Source organism: Dendropsophus ebraccatus, chromosome 10 (assembly GCF_027789765.1).
Source record: "Dendropsophus ebraccatus isolate aDenEbr1 chromosome 10, aDenEbr1.pat, whole genome shotgun sequence".
NCBI lineage: Eukaryota > Metazoa > Chordata > Amphibia > Anura > Hylidae > Dendropsophus > Dendropsophus ebraccatus.
In genome coordinates this window covers 59,896,014-59,912,803 of record NC_091463.1, presented here as the reverse complement: position 1 = coordinate 59,912,803, position 16,790 = coordinate 59,896,014, and the positions used below count along the sequence as shown (strand labels likewise).

General features: G+C 43.9%; 1 protein-coding gene across 3 annotated transcripts in view; it reads left to right on the top strand.

Annotated features, from left to right (window-relative positions):
* The window catches only part of PASD1 (PAS domain containing repressor 1), a 112,393-nt gene extending 106,453 nt beyond the window's left edge, over positions 1-5,940 (top strand). For all 3 annotated transcript variants that reach the window (XM_069942996.1, XM_069942995.1, XM_069942994.1), the window contains exons 20-21: positions 274-475; positions 663-5,940. In XM_069942996.1, the coding sequence (XP_069799097.1) occupies positions 274-475; positions 663-818 (358 nt within the window). In that variant the 3' untranslated portion in view covers positions 819-5,940. The remainder of the gene's footprint in view (positions 1-273; positions 476-662) is intronic.
* Positions 5,941-16,790: the final 10,850 nt, after the last annotated feature.

Genomic DNA, 16,790 nt, shown 5'->3' with positions numbered 1-16,790 from the left:
CCTTTCATTTTTCAAAGAATCTGTGAGGAATGAAAAGTGAATCTGACCGGTTGCTAGGGGCAACTAAGACAATTCTACTTTACAGCAGTTTGTTAAATCTCTCCTATTGAGTTATTCCATTTGGCCAAGTGTTTTTACATGTATAACGACAAAAATATAGACAGCAAAAACGTGTTGTTGTTTTTTTACGAAAATGAACCTAATCCTGCTGGTACTGCACAAATATTGAGTGAGCTCCATACTAAGTTTTTGTTAAATGTTTTTGTATGTCAGGTTTGTCCAGGACCAACAGATGCGGCCGCCCTCCATACAGATGCAGCCAATCACATGTAGCACAGTGATTGCTGCGTCCCCCGCTCCGGCATACACCCACTCAGTTATGATCCCTCCAGCCAGCTTTAACCCTTCACAGACTGCAGTACACCTTCACCATTGTCAGCAGCAGCCGGTCCAACCACAGCATCTCTATCTTCAGGTAAGGAACATGTACATATTGAACATACAGGCCATAGACAGATATGACAAGTGCTTATGGAGTTGGTACCTATAAGAAGCAAATGATGCTTATTTATATCAAAATAAAAAGGAAAAACACATTGGGCCCTAAAGGGTTATTGTGTTCTATGTTGGTTTTATTTTTCACTGTTTCCATTATATTTCAGATGCAGAATCCAGAATCAATGCAATCGAGCCAGTCTCAGCGTATGTTTCAGCAGCCTCACATCCCTCAGCAGAACGCCATGGGCTATTTTCTGCATCCTCAACAGCAAAATCAATCCGGTAATATATCCGACTTACCGGAGATGCAGCTCCCATGATACCAGAGGAAGGAGAATGGGACCTCAGGCATTATACTTGTGCACCATGTGCAGCAGTAGTAGAAGACGTTGATGGGCTGAGGAGCCCTTCCTCTATAGCATGCCCGGGCCACCTTAAGATTGTGCTTAAGGGCTGAGAAGAAGAAGAAGATGGGCTATATAGCAATCGGGGAGGAAGACAACAAACCCATATACGATATTGTAGATTCCCAGCTGCCTTCAAGAAGAACCAAGAGTAACTCTGAGTTCTGATGTTACCAATACACCAAAGTGTATGTGTGGGGCTCTCTTTTTGGTTTGCCAAAGCACACCCAATAAGTGACAATGAACTATATTATGAGTACCTATGCCCATCAAACTATATAGCCATATAGCTAGTGGTTTTGGTTCAGCATAGCATGTTCCAGAAGAGCGCTCGATAAGTCAGGACAACAGTCTATGGTTAGGTAACATAACCTCAGGCACTATTTTTATGTATCTTAGAAGCTACATTACGTAGCCACATCTTTGTACATCTCCGTTATCAAGAAAATCAGAGATTTATGCTAATATAGTGATATTCTGTATGCCCTTAAAACAATCAGGAGTTTTATGCCAAAGTATTCTGTATAGAGTTATATCAGATAGAGAAGTGCCCAACAGATAACCAAACGAATAACAATGCCCCGGCCTGGTGCTGGTTGGTTGCAACATCCATCTATTGATGTAGCAGAATCGAGGCTATCAATGCAGCAGAGCTGAGATTGTCATTTGTGCTGTAAATCAACATGTCTTGTGTGATTTTAAGGACTGTAAGTAATTCTTGTTGCATAAAGTTCATAGGGTGAACAAAAAAACTCCAAAAACTAAATGTCGTTCAGCCCTGCTATGTTTGTATATAGATGGAAAGGCTGGTCCAGCCATTGAATATGGGCACATGTACAATCCATGATGACGTGTTGCTTTGGAATTACTTGCACTGTAATTCAGATTAATGCTGCATGCTTGCTATTGTTTATAGGCGGATATGCAGCATTTATTTCAGATGTGCCCAGATATTGTTAGGATAGATGGTCGAATAAGAATGTACAGATTTATGAATTATATTTGTCATATAAATATATTTATTGCATCGGTATGTGTTCTTAAATCTATATTTTTCATTGTCTCAAAGTATATGTTTCACAATATTCAATAGTGCCTCCTATACAGAAGAAGTAATACCTGTCCAGCTGCTCACAATTATTTTTACTACGACTACTGAAGCTAGCACGGATTGTGAAGCGGGCAGCCTGGGACATGTTGTTCATCAGGTTATAGACACAGATGCAACATATAAACTGTCCAGTTGAGCAGCTTTAATGGTTATGTCTGGTGAGGATGACCAAACTAATGAATACCTAAGCTTAGCCAATTGTAAATTCATTGTTACGTTTTATTACGTTATGTATGATCTATAGTACATAGTATTTATGAGATTCATATATTGAGTAGATGCCCAGATATTTATTCTATTGGAATGTATCAAATGAAAATAATAGGAATACCAAAATGCTGCTTTAATTTAAGATTATAACCCTGCAAAACAAGTGTATGCAAGTCAGACCCCTATTATCAAGCCATAGAATACATAAGGGCTACTTCATAGTGAATTAAGCACTAGTTTAAGGTTTCACCTTGGAGGCACTGCAAAGCCATGTGCAAATAGTGCACCATAGTGAATAGCTGTACAATGTTAAAGGTAATCCTCTTCATATCATGCTCAGAGCTCAAGTATCAAGGAGGCATTGCTGAGCTGCAGTATGCATGCCTACTCTCTCCTCCACCCCTCTTTGCATTGGTTAATTGATATACATGAAGTTCAGTGCTGGAACCTGCAACACTTATTTGACACTTAAGCTCTGAGCATGATATAGAGCTGACATATTTCCTTTAAAGAGGCTGTCTCGTGAAGAAAACCCTCTGTACGTATGCTCTGTAAGGGCAGCATGTAGAAAGGGGTTGTTTCTAATGAGACACTGCCTTTAACAGATGGAAATTCATCGATTCCCACATAAACATTGTTAATTTCAGTTTATTTGAGACTACATTAGATAATAGGGATTCATCAAAGTAAACCAAACCAAAAAATATGTGATGTTGGAGCAGAACCCCATATTTACATAATTCCTGTATACTTATTCAACATAAGTGTATATGATAAAGTGCCCAGGACTCCACAGTCATACCATGTGCAACCCATTTGTCTAGGATTTTCAACCTTATCATAAAACAAGTGATGTTTAAAGGGAATCTGTCAGGTCAGTACCAGGTACAGAGCTGCAGACACAGGCAGATAGGTGATATGGGGGATAAAGCACATGATGCCTTTGTCTTTGCTGATGGTTATTTGTCATGTTATAAAATTGCATTTTTCCTTGGAAGCTAAACTACCACGGCTATCTGCTTGAAGCATTTTCCTTGGAAACTAAAGTACCGCACCTATCTGCAACTCTGTACCTGACAGATTCCCCTTAAGGGTGCGTTCACACCTACAGGATCTGCAGCAGATTTGATGGTGCAGATTTGATACTGTGTTCAGTTATTCAAATGAAATCAGCTGCGGATCCGGTAAGTGTGAATGTACCCTGAAGGGGTATTCCCATCTGATGAATTCAATGATTACAAAGAGGAAAAATAGTATATAGCTCCACTATTTTCCAAAGGTTGTGTCTGGTCTTGCAGCTCATGTCCACTCAAGTAGTGGTCATCTGCAGTACCAGACACAGCTCATAAACCACAGTGGTACCTTTTTTTTCTATTCTCATGCAACCTATCTAATAAGGTATTACATGCAACATAAAGAAATTCAGATGCAAGGGCTGCTAACATGGTCAGTCCAATCCTACAGCCAGAAAGTAGTGACTTGGATAATTCAGGGGTCCTACAAAAAAAAGGCACATTGTCCATAAAATGCTAGCACAGGTTTGACTTAGCATTTTATAGCACATAACTAAGAACAATCATATAAAACTGCAGACCAAGATGGGGTTGGAGTGGCAAATGTTAAGATACTGGAGGCAGCCAGATTATAAACTCAATCAATATTTATCAAAATGGAGCCTGTTGCATGGTACCAGTCACTGCCAAGAAGACTCCATGCTTGGCACAGAGTTACTGTATTCAGTATCGTTTGAGTCTTCATTAGTTTGTACAGTGGAGCAGGTCCATTTGAATGTTATTGCAATATATTTTATGTCCTATGTGGTGAAGAGTGAACTTGGTATTGTGAAAAGTCTAAGTGAAGACAAAAGATTTACTGTTTAGTCTATCCAGCTGGTTAACATACATAGGTTATGTGCACCCTTACAGGTCCTATTCCTTATGCGGCTTTTTTTCAGGGTGACTCAAAGGCTCATCCTGCTTGTCCAATGCTCAGCGTAAGGGCCCTATTACACGGAGCGATAATTGTAATAGAAACAACGATCAGCTGATGACAACGATCATCGGCTGATCGTTGATTTAGGTGTAGACCTAAAATTGTCGGGTGCCGACTGTGCATCGCTACGTGTAATAGCAGATCGGTGCTCGTTTACTAAAATGATCGGGCTGTAGTTGGCCTGTGTAATAGTACCGTAAGAGGAGACACCCTGGATGTCTGGTGTGCTCACTACTGTCAAAACTTAGGAGAGATTTGATGATGAAAGCTATTTACAACTGTCTAATAAATGAGCAAATATTGGTAAATAATGTTATTTTACAACCTTTATTGGTCTTTCATATTTTTATCTCTTTCACTTATGCAAACCCTGTGCCCTGTTGTCTTCATTATCCCAACATCCAGTCTCGTGTCCATACTGTAATCGCTTTCCAGCATCTGCTGTACACTCTAGCTGTGACTTTAGCCAATTATCTTCTGCCCATTACACCATCTTGACTATAACTTTGCCCACTTCACCCACACGAGTCTCCTTCTTTGTGGGAGGGAACTAGAGTTGGCTGATTCCCCAACTGGAGTGTATAGCAGGAACAGGAAGTCAATTACAAAATGCACACAAGACAGAAGGTGTCACTCTAGAGCAGACAGTTTGCAAAAGAAGCAGAAATAAAGATGACGGAAAGGTAGTGACATACCTTTGCCAATATATGTTAATTTATTAGACAGATGAAAGTAGGTTTCATAGTCAGTAAACCCTGTGTCGGTATGGCTATTGGTATTGGTATGGCTCATCGGCCAAACAGTCACAGTTATAGTCCACACACATTCAGGGCATATCAACACTTTGTTTCATCAATGGTTATTTCTGTGATGAGGCACTCGACTATATTATGAGGTGTTTATAGGCATTTTTAGATATACATTTATATGTGATCAGTTTGTCAACTCTGAGTTTCCATTTATATAAATCAAAATCAGTTTCTATTTATTTCAGTAACTTTAGTAATTAAAGAACATAACCACTAGAAGTTCCAACATGGCTCTGGGTTGCACAGTCATAAGTAACTATTACTATAGCCTTATAGGGGTCATCGGCTATAGGATAACCCCTTGCCGGTTGACCTGTCCCAGATCCCCCTCTATTAGCTAAATGCTAAATGGCTCATAGACATCCAGGCATCACACTAAGCAGCAGATATGGTGTGATGTAATGCAGTCCATCATGCACCATTCACTAACACTGAGCAGTGCTACACATGCTGCTCCTTGGGTCCATGGTACAAACAAATGGACACCTAGCCTGTAATGTCCCAATGAGGAGTATCTGAATAGACAGGGGGTTATAGATTCTAACATGAGGCAGCCAACAAAATAGTTGCATTACCTGTCTGTACAGGACAGAGAAACTCTAATATGATATTATCAGCAAAAGGAGACCACGAATATGCTGAAATATGTATTTAAAGGGAAGCTGTCACATTGAAAACACAGTCCAATCTGCAGGCATCGTGTTACAGAGCAGGAGGAGCTCAGCAGATTGATATATAGGGGAGATTTATCAAGCATGGTGTAAAGTGAAACTGGCTCCGTTGCCCCTAGCAACCAATCAGATTCCACCTTTCATTTTGCAAAGAGTCTGTGAGGAATAAAGAGTGGAATCTGTCTTAGTTGCCCCTAGCAACCAATCGGATTCCACTCTTTATTCACAGACTCTTTGCAAAATGAAACGTGGAATCTGATAGGTTGCTAGGGGCAACTGAGACAGTTTCACTTTACACCCCCATAGTCTTGCGAGAAAACATTCAGCAAAATCTGTAATTGTTATATTATATTCCTGCTCATTCTAGGCTTAGGAGTCCAGTGGGCGGTACTAACTGCTATCTGTTTGCACACTCATACAGGAAAGGTTGTTAGCCACTAATTATGACCACCCATGATCTATATAAATACATAGATCGAAAGGTCTACTTGTTTTTCGCCATAAAACTATAGATCAATCTCCTCCTGCTCTATAACCTACTGCTTACAGATTGGACATCAGGTTTAACATGACAGATTCCCTTTAACTGGCACTGTAATTAACTTAGAACACATGTAAAAGTATTTTTATAGTATGGTTTCTTTTAGCACTGTGGTATGTTTGCTTAGGTGTGATATCTATACATGGCCTTATTTACTTAGTCGTATCTAAGGTCAGTGTTCCCGTCCGAGACCATGGACCTCATTTACCATGTAAATGATTCCTTTAATATGCTTGCTCCTTGTGAGAGGTTTTCCTGTCTGTTAATCTAGAAGTGAATTTACACTCTACTATGGTAAAGTTTACACTACTATGTAAACTCCCACATCCCAGTCCCACATTAAGGGACCCATTCTTTTTTTTAGATGGGGATCAGACAAGTACAGTAAACTTGGCAATGTGGTGGAGACATTGTAGTGTTTTTTTTTTTTTTGCTGTCAACTGGGTTTTCTGAGTATTTATTTGCTTTTTTTATTTTTTTTTTTTTTTAGGTGTTACTGCCATGTCATTATATTATTATATTTCCCAATAGTATATTTTCTATATATAAGCAGGGAACCATTTGTAAGGATTTTAGTTTTCATTTCCTTTATATTAAATGGTGGGGAAATCCAATGCCCTTCTGTCTCCCTAGTGGTGCTGTGACATGTACATTTCCTCATGCTTAATAATTACAATTTATATGATATAAAATGTTATTTAAAAAACATTTAATTATCTGGGAATAAACACATTTATTATGCAGCACCTGTCAAAAAGTATTCAGAAGACATATTTTATATTAGAATATAGCATTCACATTGTGAATTTCTATAGGTGGGGCTATCATTTTTATAACATACAGGGTAGGAGGACTTTTAGAAGGCAGCACATAGAGAGACATAGTCTAGCTCTGTTCTTGTTTATTCAGTGTAAATATTTGGATGTATATATCAGTTTTCAGCATCCTTGAAGGATCTATGTATTTATGATGTAGTTTATAGAAAACTGATTAATAACACAATAAGAGATAGAAACATGATTACCACCATGGTGTTTGTCTCCTTCTTACCAAGCTTTGAGCTTAAAGGGGTTGTCCAGCGAAAATTGTTTTCTTTCAAATCAACTAATTTCAGAAAGTTATATAGATTTTTAATTTACTTCTGTTTAAAAATGTTCTTTTCAGTCAGACACAGTGCTCTTTGCTGACATCTCGGTCCTGGAGCAGGTGGGGTTTTCTATGGGAATTTGCTACTGCTCTGGACAGTTCCTGTCTCGGACAGAGGTGTCAGCAGAGAGCACAGTGTCAGACTGAAAAGAAAACAACAACATTACCTGCAGGACATACAGCAGCTGATAAGTTCTTGGAGACGAGATTTTTAAATAGAAGTAAACGACAAATCTATATAACTTTCTGACACCAATTGATTTGAAAAAAAAAATTTTCACTGGACAACCCCTTTTACAGCTTCTTCATTTGAGACAATTTGCTTGCTATGGCTACCTGCAGTGGGCCCATTCACTTTAATAGGTTGAATACAGTCTGCAAATGTATACCTTTACTTTGCGGGACTGAAAAACACACACACAAAAAAAAATATACAGTATGTTCAGCAAATGGACCAAATGTAGTCACTAGTATACTATGTTCCAATAAAGTGAATAGGGCTGTCACAGTATACATTGACATCCCTTTCTCTTGGTATGCCGATATATACTACAGACATACTGAACTCTAATATGAACCTAGGCTAAGTAAGGAAGGCCTTCTGGAAGGTCTTTACCGATCACATGAGCAGATCCTGATCTTGGCATTAAAAGTGGTATGGCAAGATTAGAAAACAGCATAATTTTTGGCAGTGGGCCAGATGTTACATTGCAATTTAGCACCATTCAAGTAAATAGGAGGAAGTTGCAATATCAGATGCACCCAGTGAAGAAGAGTTGTGGTGTTTTTGATACAAAGCATCCATGTTTCTCATACAACCTCTGTATTCCACAGCTCCTGGGTGGAAACAAAATAGAGGTATGTCCTTGAACCCTTTTTCCCATATGTATCAAATATACATTTTAGGTGAAAACCCTCTCTACAGGATTTATTAAAAAATTGTCCATGGTGTAAATTTAGGCAGATTTAACATTTTCAGTGTTATATTAATATTGGTAGAGTCTGAGGTCCATATTTTGGACCCATTCAGTTTTAGTCCAGTTGACTATATCAACTGTACAGAAAAAAACTGGAAAAAAAAACAACTATTTCCAATATGGCACTGCTTAATATAGAGTCATTGAAGTATTAAAGTCTAAAGGTTATTCCTAACTCTCATCTTCCATATACATTTTGTTTACAATTCCAGTTTATCAAATGTCCCCACTGCTGGCGTTATCATTTTAGTTTAGTTTTTGTTTCTACATGGGTAAACTTGTGACTGGCACTTAAAGGGTTAAAACGGCCTTGCACTTTTTGACTTTTTGTAAATAAAAGATTTTTTTCTTGTTATATTATTGCAATGTACATATTGTAAATGTTTCATGTACAAATCTTGAGTAAAATATTGAAATTAGTTTATTTTATATGATGTCCAATAGAGGCGTTTATAAATGTTCTTATTGATATAATTTTGTAAGGAAATGTGTCTTATAAAGGACAGGCTGGTAGATTTATTTTCTGGTCTTGGACAAGCTTTCTTGTTGAGCCTGTTGCAACGTGAAAAAAAAGCTTTAATAGAGTGCATATAATATTTTGAAAAAAAAAGATAAAAAATAAAAGACTACTTTTAAAGCCTGTGGAACCTGGGTGACGTTATTTATGTCTGTTTAATGTGGACAATAGTCATAAAATACACAAACAATATAAACTGGGTGAAATGGGAAACTACAGGAACACTGGTGATTCAGAGTGATATTTTATCATATATCCTGTACACAAACAGTGCACTGCCTCTTATGATCAAACATCATTACCTTATGATCCAGACACATCTCCAATAACTTCCATCTATGTGCCTATGTAATCTGTAATAAATTTGTAAATCACGGTGGGGCGTGTCTAGCCATGCTGCTGTGAGGACGTGTTCTGCAGAGCTCCTCCAGGCCCATTCACCATCCAAAGGCATCCTGCACCTCAATCATGGGGAAAACCTCCAGAAAGCTCAGGGGAGGCTCCTCCACCCGTGCCTGCTCACCCCAGGGGGAAATTGGCCATTATTTCCTCCGGCCAGAGGCATCATCCTCACACCAGATGACGGAGCTGCAGGGGAAGGAAGATGGCCACCGCCATGAGGACCCTGTGCCCGTCACCCCCTCAGCGGCCCGCTTACGGTCAGCCACCCCATCCACTGCTGCCCGCGCTCCGGAGGATCCGGCAGCCTCCTCCCAGCCACAACATTGCCACGGGGATCCGACACAGGCCTCCCGCCCTTCCCCCTCACCATCCCCTCCAGGCTCCGGCGGCCATCTTGCCCGGACGCACGGCGCGGGATACGCGACACAGGAGCTACCTACACCGCCATCAGCCGTGGGAGAGCTGCACCCGGGGCCCCATCAGGTACCTCTAGACTGTGCCCACTGTCTGGCGCCCCTCTCCTCCTGCCCCTCTCCTCATAACAGCCCCCGGCAGGTTAAGGCCCAAATCCAAGATGGCGCCCCCCTCACTGCCCCAGAAGCGGCCGTCACTGCACCCCCTGCTGCAGCACTGAACCCAGCGGCGCCCGTATGGGTGCAATCTGCCCAGGACTTGGCATGGTTCTCCCCCCCCCCACTTCTTCTCCCCTCAGCCAGGGAGCCCCCGCACCCCCACTTGCCCTAGCTCCGGTGGGCACACAGGGTGGCCTATCCCCTGCATGGTCCTCAGGATCCTCGTGGGGGGGCTCCCCTGCACGTAACCAGGCCGCACTTGGTCACACAGTGGCCTTAGTACATGCCCCTGCAGGCTCCTCTCCACCCAAGGGACTGTTGCTGGACATTCACCCCTCAATTCCTCCTTCCCTGGTTGGCACCCCACCGATGTTCAGACAAGCTACACAGCACCCTCCTCTCTGTACCCAGGAGCTACCATTGCATTTGTCCTCCTCCTGCACTTCTGGCCTTGATGATAGTAGACCTGCATCTCTGGCGGATCTCAAGATCCTTACTCAATCCTTACCCACTAGGAGTGACATCTCAATTCTAGCTAAACAACTGGTGGACGAGTGCAAGCAAGAGTTTGCGCAGTTTCGTACTGAATTAACAGCGGTCTCCACCAGAGTGGATAACCTGGAGGTCGCTCAGGAGACCACATCCACCTCTCTGTCTGCCTTACAGTCCACTGTGAACTTGCATACTGACCAACTGTTTGTCCTCCAGCAACACATGGAAAATATAGAAAACCGCAATCGGAGGAACAACTTGCGGATCCGGGGGCTTCCTGAGTCGATTGCTTCATCAGACCTGTTTGCTGTTCTCTCCGGTATTTTTAACGATCTCCTGGAGCAGCCGCCTAACACACACATTGAACTAGATAGGGCGCATAGGGCGCTACGCCCACCCAGTCGAGATGACCAGAACCCCAGGGATGTTATCTGTCGGGTTAATTTTTACTCCACTAAGGAAGAAATTCTCCTGAGGGCCCGCAAACGACGTGCTGTGGTGTATAGGGGGGCTCACCTCCTCATTCTGCCTGACCTTTCCCGACACACGCTGGCTCAGAGAGCGGCCCTGCGCCCCCTGTTGGACATTCTCAGAGACCGCAATATACCCTTTCGCTGGGGCTATCCTTTTGCGCTGACTGTCCGCCGGAATGGCCGCACCCTCACTCTACGGGCCCCCGCTGATGTTTCGGATTTCCTCAGGGACCTTGACATCACTGGCCTCACTCTCCCGGAATGGCCTTCCCTCCTCTCTTCGACCCGGGGTGCCAAGAGACCTCTCTCACCAAGAGACCCAGCATCTATCACTCAAGGACTCCCTCTGAGATCGCCACGTCGCCACGGGCCCCGTAGATCCTCGCCCCCTGCGCCTCGGCCCTCAGAGTCATCGCGCAAATGAGATGGAGCCATCTGAAATGGAACACCGCAGATGCTTCCCGTGGAGGGACCTTCGATGCTCTCTTTTCTAACACAGTGATTGTTGCTGTTTGACACCTTGTTCATATTGCCCCCTACATCTGTCTATATTGCATCCTTTTTCTGTTCTGCCTCCCCTGGGCAGGTTCTGTTCTATATCTGGTACAACCCTCATAGTTCTATCCATGTTTAACCGTTAGTCATAATTTTTGCTTGTTTGCCTTAACATACTTTCCTCAAGGTCTGTGAGGAGCCCCCTGCACCGCGCATACGGTACTTGTCTGCCTCTCTCCCCCCATAGGTGGGACACCGGACCCGAGTTTTCTCTGGTTTGGTAGCCCTTCAGCTGTGCTTTTGTTGAGAATACGCTGCTGTTTTATTCCTTACTGCTTGTATATTTGTACTCGTATTGTGTTCTCCCACCTTCCTACCCCCCCCCCCCCTGTTTGTCCTTCACTAATTGTTTTTCCTTTTTTCCAGAGTCGATTGTCCCTGACGGCCCTTCTTTAGGGTCTCCACGGCCCTCTCCGTAACGCCCCTTGCCCGCACCCCATGGCGAACCTTCATGTTGCCTCTTTTAATGTGCAGGGACTGAACACACCCGGGAAGCGATCACAGATCCTACATCACTTCCACCGTAGAAAGGTACATGTCCTCTGTCTACAGGAAACACATTTCAAGGTCAACCACGCCCCCGCTATCCGTCATAGACATTACACTCAGTGGTTTTTCTCCAACAACCCCGAGGCTAGAACCAAGGGAGTGGCTATTGCCATACTTAAGAATTTGCCCTGCCAGATCCTTCACTGCATTACAGACCCGGCGGCTAGGTACCTTATCCTCTCCTTATCTGTTAATGGTCACGTTTTCACTATTATCAATGCCTATGCCCCGAATCATGACCAGGTTTCCTTTCTCACCCATCTGATTGAGCTGTCACTACCTGTGGTCAAGGGGACTGTAATCTTGTGCGGTGACCTTAACTTAACTTTGGACCCGTCTATGGATAACTCCTCGGGTCGATCGTCTATCTCCTACGCGGCCATAAAGAGGATCAAGCGAGCCTTTCTGTCGCTGCAACTTTATGATGCCTGGCGGCTGTCGCACTCAGCTGATCGGGACTATAGTTTCTATTCCAACCCCCATGGGACTTATAGTCGCATTGACCACATTCTCATACAGCATAGTGCCCTGCCATGGCTCTCCTACACCTCTATTGGCAACATTTTATGGTCAGACCATGCCCCTGTCTTCTGCTCCCTCACACTCCCTTTCCTGTCCAAGCCTCACTGGACCTGGCGTTTGAATGAGTCCCTCCTCTTGGACACCGTTTGTGTTGCTGACCTTAAACAATCGGTCACGCACTTTTGTTCCGATCATGCTGTGGATACTACTTCCCCTATTATTCAATGGGAAGCTCTCAAGTGTGTCCTCCGAGGAGTCCTCATTAAACACGGTTCCAGACTTAAGAGGGAGAAGGCGGCTTCCCTGACAAAAGCGCTTGCTAAGGTTTCCTCCCTTGAGCTCGCCCACAAACATGCTCTGTCTCTCCCGATTCTGAGGGACTTACAAGCTGCACGCTCGGAGGTTAAACGCCTCTTAGAGGCATCGTGGGGCCGTCTATTGCAGTCCTGTCGTAGTAAATTTTATGAAAATGGCAATAAGTGTGGACGCATGTTGGCGAGGGCTTTAAGGGACAAACTGGCGCAATCGCATATCCCCTTTATCCGGACCACTGCGAATGTAACTACCCATATCACCCCGGAAATAGCATCCACGTTCCATTCCTACTACACTACCCTTTATAATCTTCCTAAACCCTCGGCCTCAGTGCCTGAGCCCTTCTCTCCCCCTCCTATTGCTACTCAGATCTCCAGCGATACGGCAGTAACCCTGGAGGAGCCGTTCGCGTTGCACGAACTCAATTGTGCTATTGCACAACTCCCGGGGGGGAAGAGCCCGGGCCCAGACGGCCTGACAGCCCAATTCTACAAAGTGCTTCAGGAATCCCTAGGCCCCACTATGCTCTCAGCCTTCAACTCCATATCCGACACCGTCCCCTGTCCGCAACACAGTACTATGGCCCATGTCGCCCTTATTCCTAAACCGGGGAAGGACCCGCAGACCTGCGGGAGCTACAGGCCCATCTCCCTCCTCAATGTGGACCTGAAACTTTATGCCAAACTAATTGCCAACAGGCTGAACCCACACCTGCCGGATCTCATCCATGCGGACCAAGTGGGTTTTGTACCAGGGAGGGAGGCCCGCGATAATACTCTCAAGACATTAGACATAATTCATTACGCTCAATCTAACAATGTACCCCTGATGGTTCTCTCTTTAGACGCCGAGAAGGCTTTTGATAGAGTCTCGTGGTCCTCCCTGGTACAAACCCTACAACGTGTGGGCATAGGCCCGTCCTTCCTCTCGAAAATTCTAGCCCTTTATAACACTCCCTCCGCTCAGTTGAAAATCAATGGCACGTTGTCGGCACCCTTTTCTATTTCCAATGGAACGAGACAGGGGCGCCCCCTGTCCCCCCTCCTTTATGTCCTGATCATGGAAAATCTTATGTCCACCATCCGCTCTGACCCAGACATACGGGGGATCACCATTGGATCCCACGAGTATAAATGGTCCGCTTTCGCGGACGACCTCTTGCTCTATATCACAAACCCACGCTTGTCCCTCCCTTCCCTTATGTCTCGACTAGACCGGTTTGGTGTATGGTCAAATTTTAAAATTAACCTTGCTAAATCTGAAGCCCTCAATGTCTCCTTGGACAGCGCCACGGTGCGCTCTCTTCAGGAAAATTTTCCATTTGCTTGGCCCCCCGCAGGCCTATCATACCTGGGCATACGCATCCCCCCCACATTGTCCCAACTCTTTGATGCTAATTTCCTGCCTCTGTTAGGCCGTTTCCGAAGGACCTGACAGCCTGGACCAAGAAAGATTTCTCTTGGTTCGGGAGAATTAATATCCTGAAAATGACCCTTCTCCCTCGACTGCTCTATATCTTGCAGACCATCCCAGTCCGCATCCCCATTTCCTTTTGGAAACAAGTGCAGCATTGCTTTTCTTCCTTCGTCTGGTCCCCTGGCCGTCCCAGAATCAGACGCGAGGTTCTTTCTCGTCCTAAGGATGCGGGGGGGGTTGGTCTGCCAGATTGCCGCCTTTATTATCTATCTTGTGTCCACGTGAGGATCTTGGACATGTTTCATTATTCTACTTCCAAGCTGTGGGTACAGTTGGCACAGGCCCAGTGCCCTCGGCCTTTGTCCACGCTCCCATGGACATGGTCCCCTATCTTGGCAGACCGCACACCTCTGTCCTACACAACTCGCCATACTCTTGCATCTTTACCGGCCACCGGGTCTCCTTGTGCTCTGTTGGATAGTCGCGGTCCTATGACCCCCGTCACAGATAACCCTGACTTTCAACCAGGTATATCCCGGACCTTCTTAGGCACGCCCAGGGACACCCCTCTCCGCTTCTATCACGTGGTCAAACGGGGAGCACTGTTACCCTTATCCGACATTCTCCCCTCCGCACCCCCCTTGTCCAGACACCTGTTTGAGTATATTCAACTGCAGCATTTCTACACGACCACCTCACGTACTCACGCTCTCCATAATACGTTGTCGGACTTTGAAAAGTTGTGTGTGGCGCCTTCCTGTCCCCCACATGCCATCTCTCTCTCTTATCAACTGTTGCTCTCCTCTAGACTGGACCATCTGCCCTCCTTCTGCTCGGCATGGGAGACAGAATTGGGAAAAACTTTTACGCCTCAACAATGGTCAAAGGCTTTTTATCTATCTCACAAAGCTACTATGGCATGTAAGACACAGGAGACCAGTTATAAGATTTTGTCCCATTGGTACCGGGTTCCAGCTGCCCTTTATCGCTGGTACCCCTTGGTCCCTGACATTTGTTGGCGTTGTGGGGGCGTGGGAGGCACCATGACACACATTTGGTGGGGATGCCCCAAATTGCGGTCATTTTGGCCCACGGTCTTGCTTCTGTCTCTCCTATCTCTGCAGTACAGCTTGCATATGATAGTACATTGTTTTTGTAATGACTTATGCTGAGATCAACCGGAATACTGATCCCGTTTTTTTTTTCTAGTCATGTTACAGATGTTGACATTCCTACTGTTCTTTGTTACAGTTCACGATTACGATTGCATTCTGTGCATTTACATCATTCCTTGTATTTACCCCTTCCCCCCAGCGGGACTTGCCGTCCCGAGTTCCCATTTGTATTGTATACTTTCTTTTCTTGTCTTTGAAAATAAAAACTTTAAATTAAATTTGTAAATCACTTAATTTCCAGAAAAATCATTCCATGACCCAGAAAAAAAATTCTAAGGGGGCCACTATAGGGACATTTATTAACTGGCATATAGTGAAAATTCTAGCACAGAGCGGGCAGATGTGGATAATTTTATTCCTACACGCTTGAGCAAATGAATTTTTGCATTGGGCCCCTCCACAACAGTTGGGTGAGAGTGGCGGCGAGGGGGCAAAATGGGGGGCATGGCCTCTCCATGTGTCACAGTTAACCCCTTCCTTGCTGTGCTGCCGCCGTTTTTTTCCCATTTCTGCTCATAAAGCACTGTGCAAAGCCAGTGCATCAGTAACCCCAACTCCCCCTACATGCCATCTACCAGTATACTAGTGCACACTTGCATTTTCCATATGCATTTTTTTAACAGTAAAAAGTGGGACGAGAACCACATAATATGTGTCAGTGGCTTCAGTCTTCAGCCAGCCTAGAAGGTGCAGCATGTTGTAGTTCTCATTCCTTCCCCTGCGACTAATGAACCTATTGTATTGTATATGATACTAAACAGACAACTATCCATTTTCCATCTGCTTTTATTTCTCTGCAGAAACAGATCAGGGAAAGGATGAGAAATGCCATCATCGGAAAAACAGAATGTATAACAGATTGTATAACAACATATTGTATAACAGAATGCAAATTATGCTGAAGGGTGGATAAAAGATATGGACAAGCATATGCTCATAACCTATGATGTACATGATTAGGCAAATTTCATTACATACACATTTAAAAAAAAAAAACACTTAAAAGGGGTTGTCCTTCGAAAATCTTTTTCTTTCAAATCAACTTAAGGGTATAAACCCACACACCGTATAAGCAGCGTATTTACTGCTGCGATACGCAGCAAATACGCAGCAGATACGCAGCAGATACGCAGCAGATTATATCTAAATAACTGAACACAGCATCAAATCTGAACCAACAAATCTGCTGCGTATTTGCTGCGTATTTGTTGCGTATCAAAGTTATATAGATTTGTAAGTTATTTCTACTAAACAATCTCAAGACTTTCTATACCTATTAGCTCCTATATGTCCTGCAGGAAATGTTATTTTATTTTCAGTCTGACACAGTGCTCTCTGCTGACATCTCTGGCAGAGACAGGAACTCTGTCTTGGTTTTCTATGAATCCCCATTGAAAACCTCCTGCTCTGGACAGTTCCTGTCTCGGCCAGAGATGTCAGCAG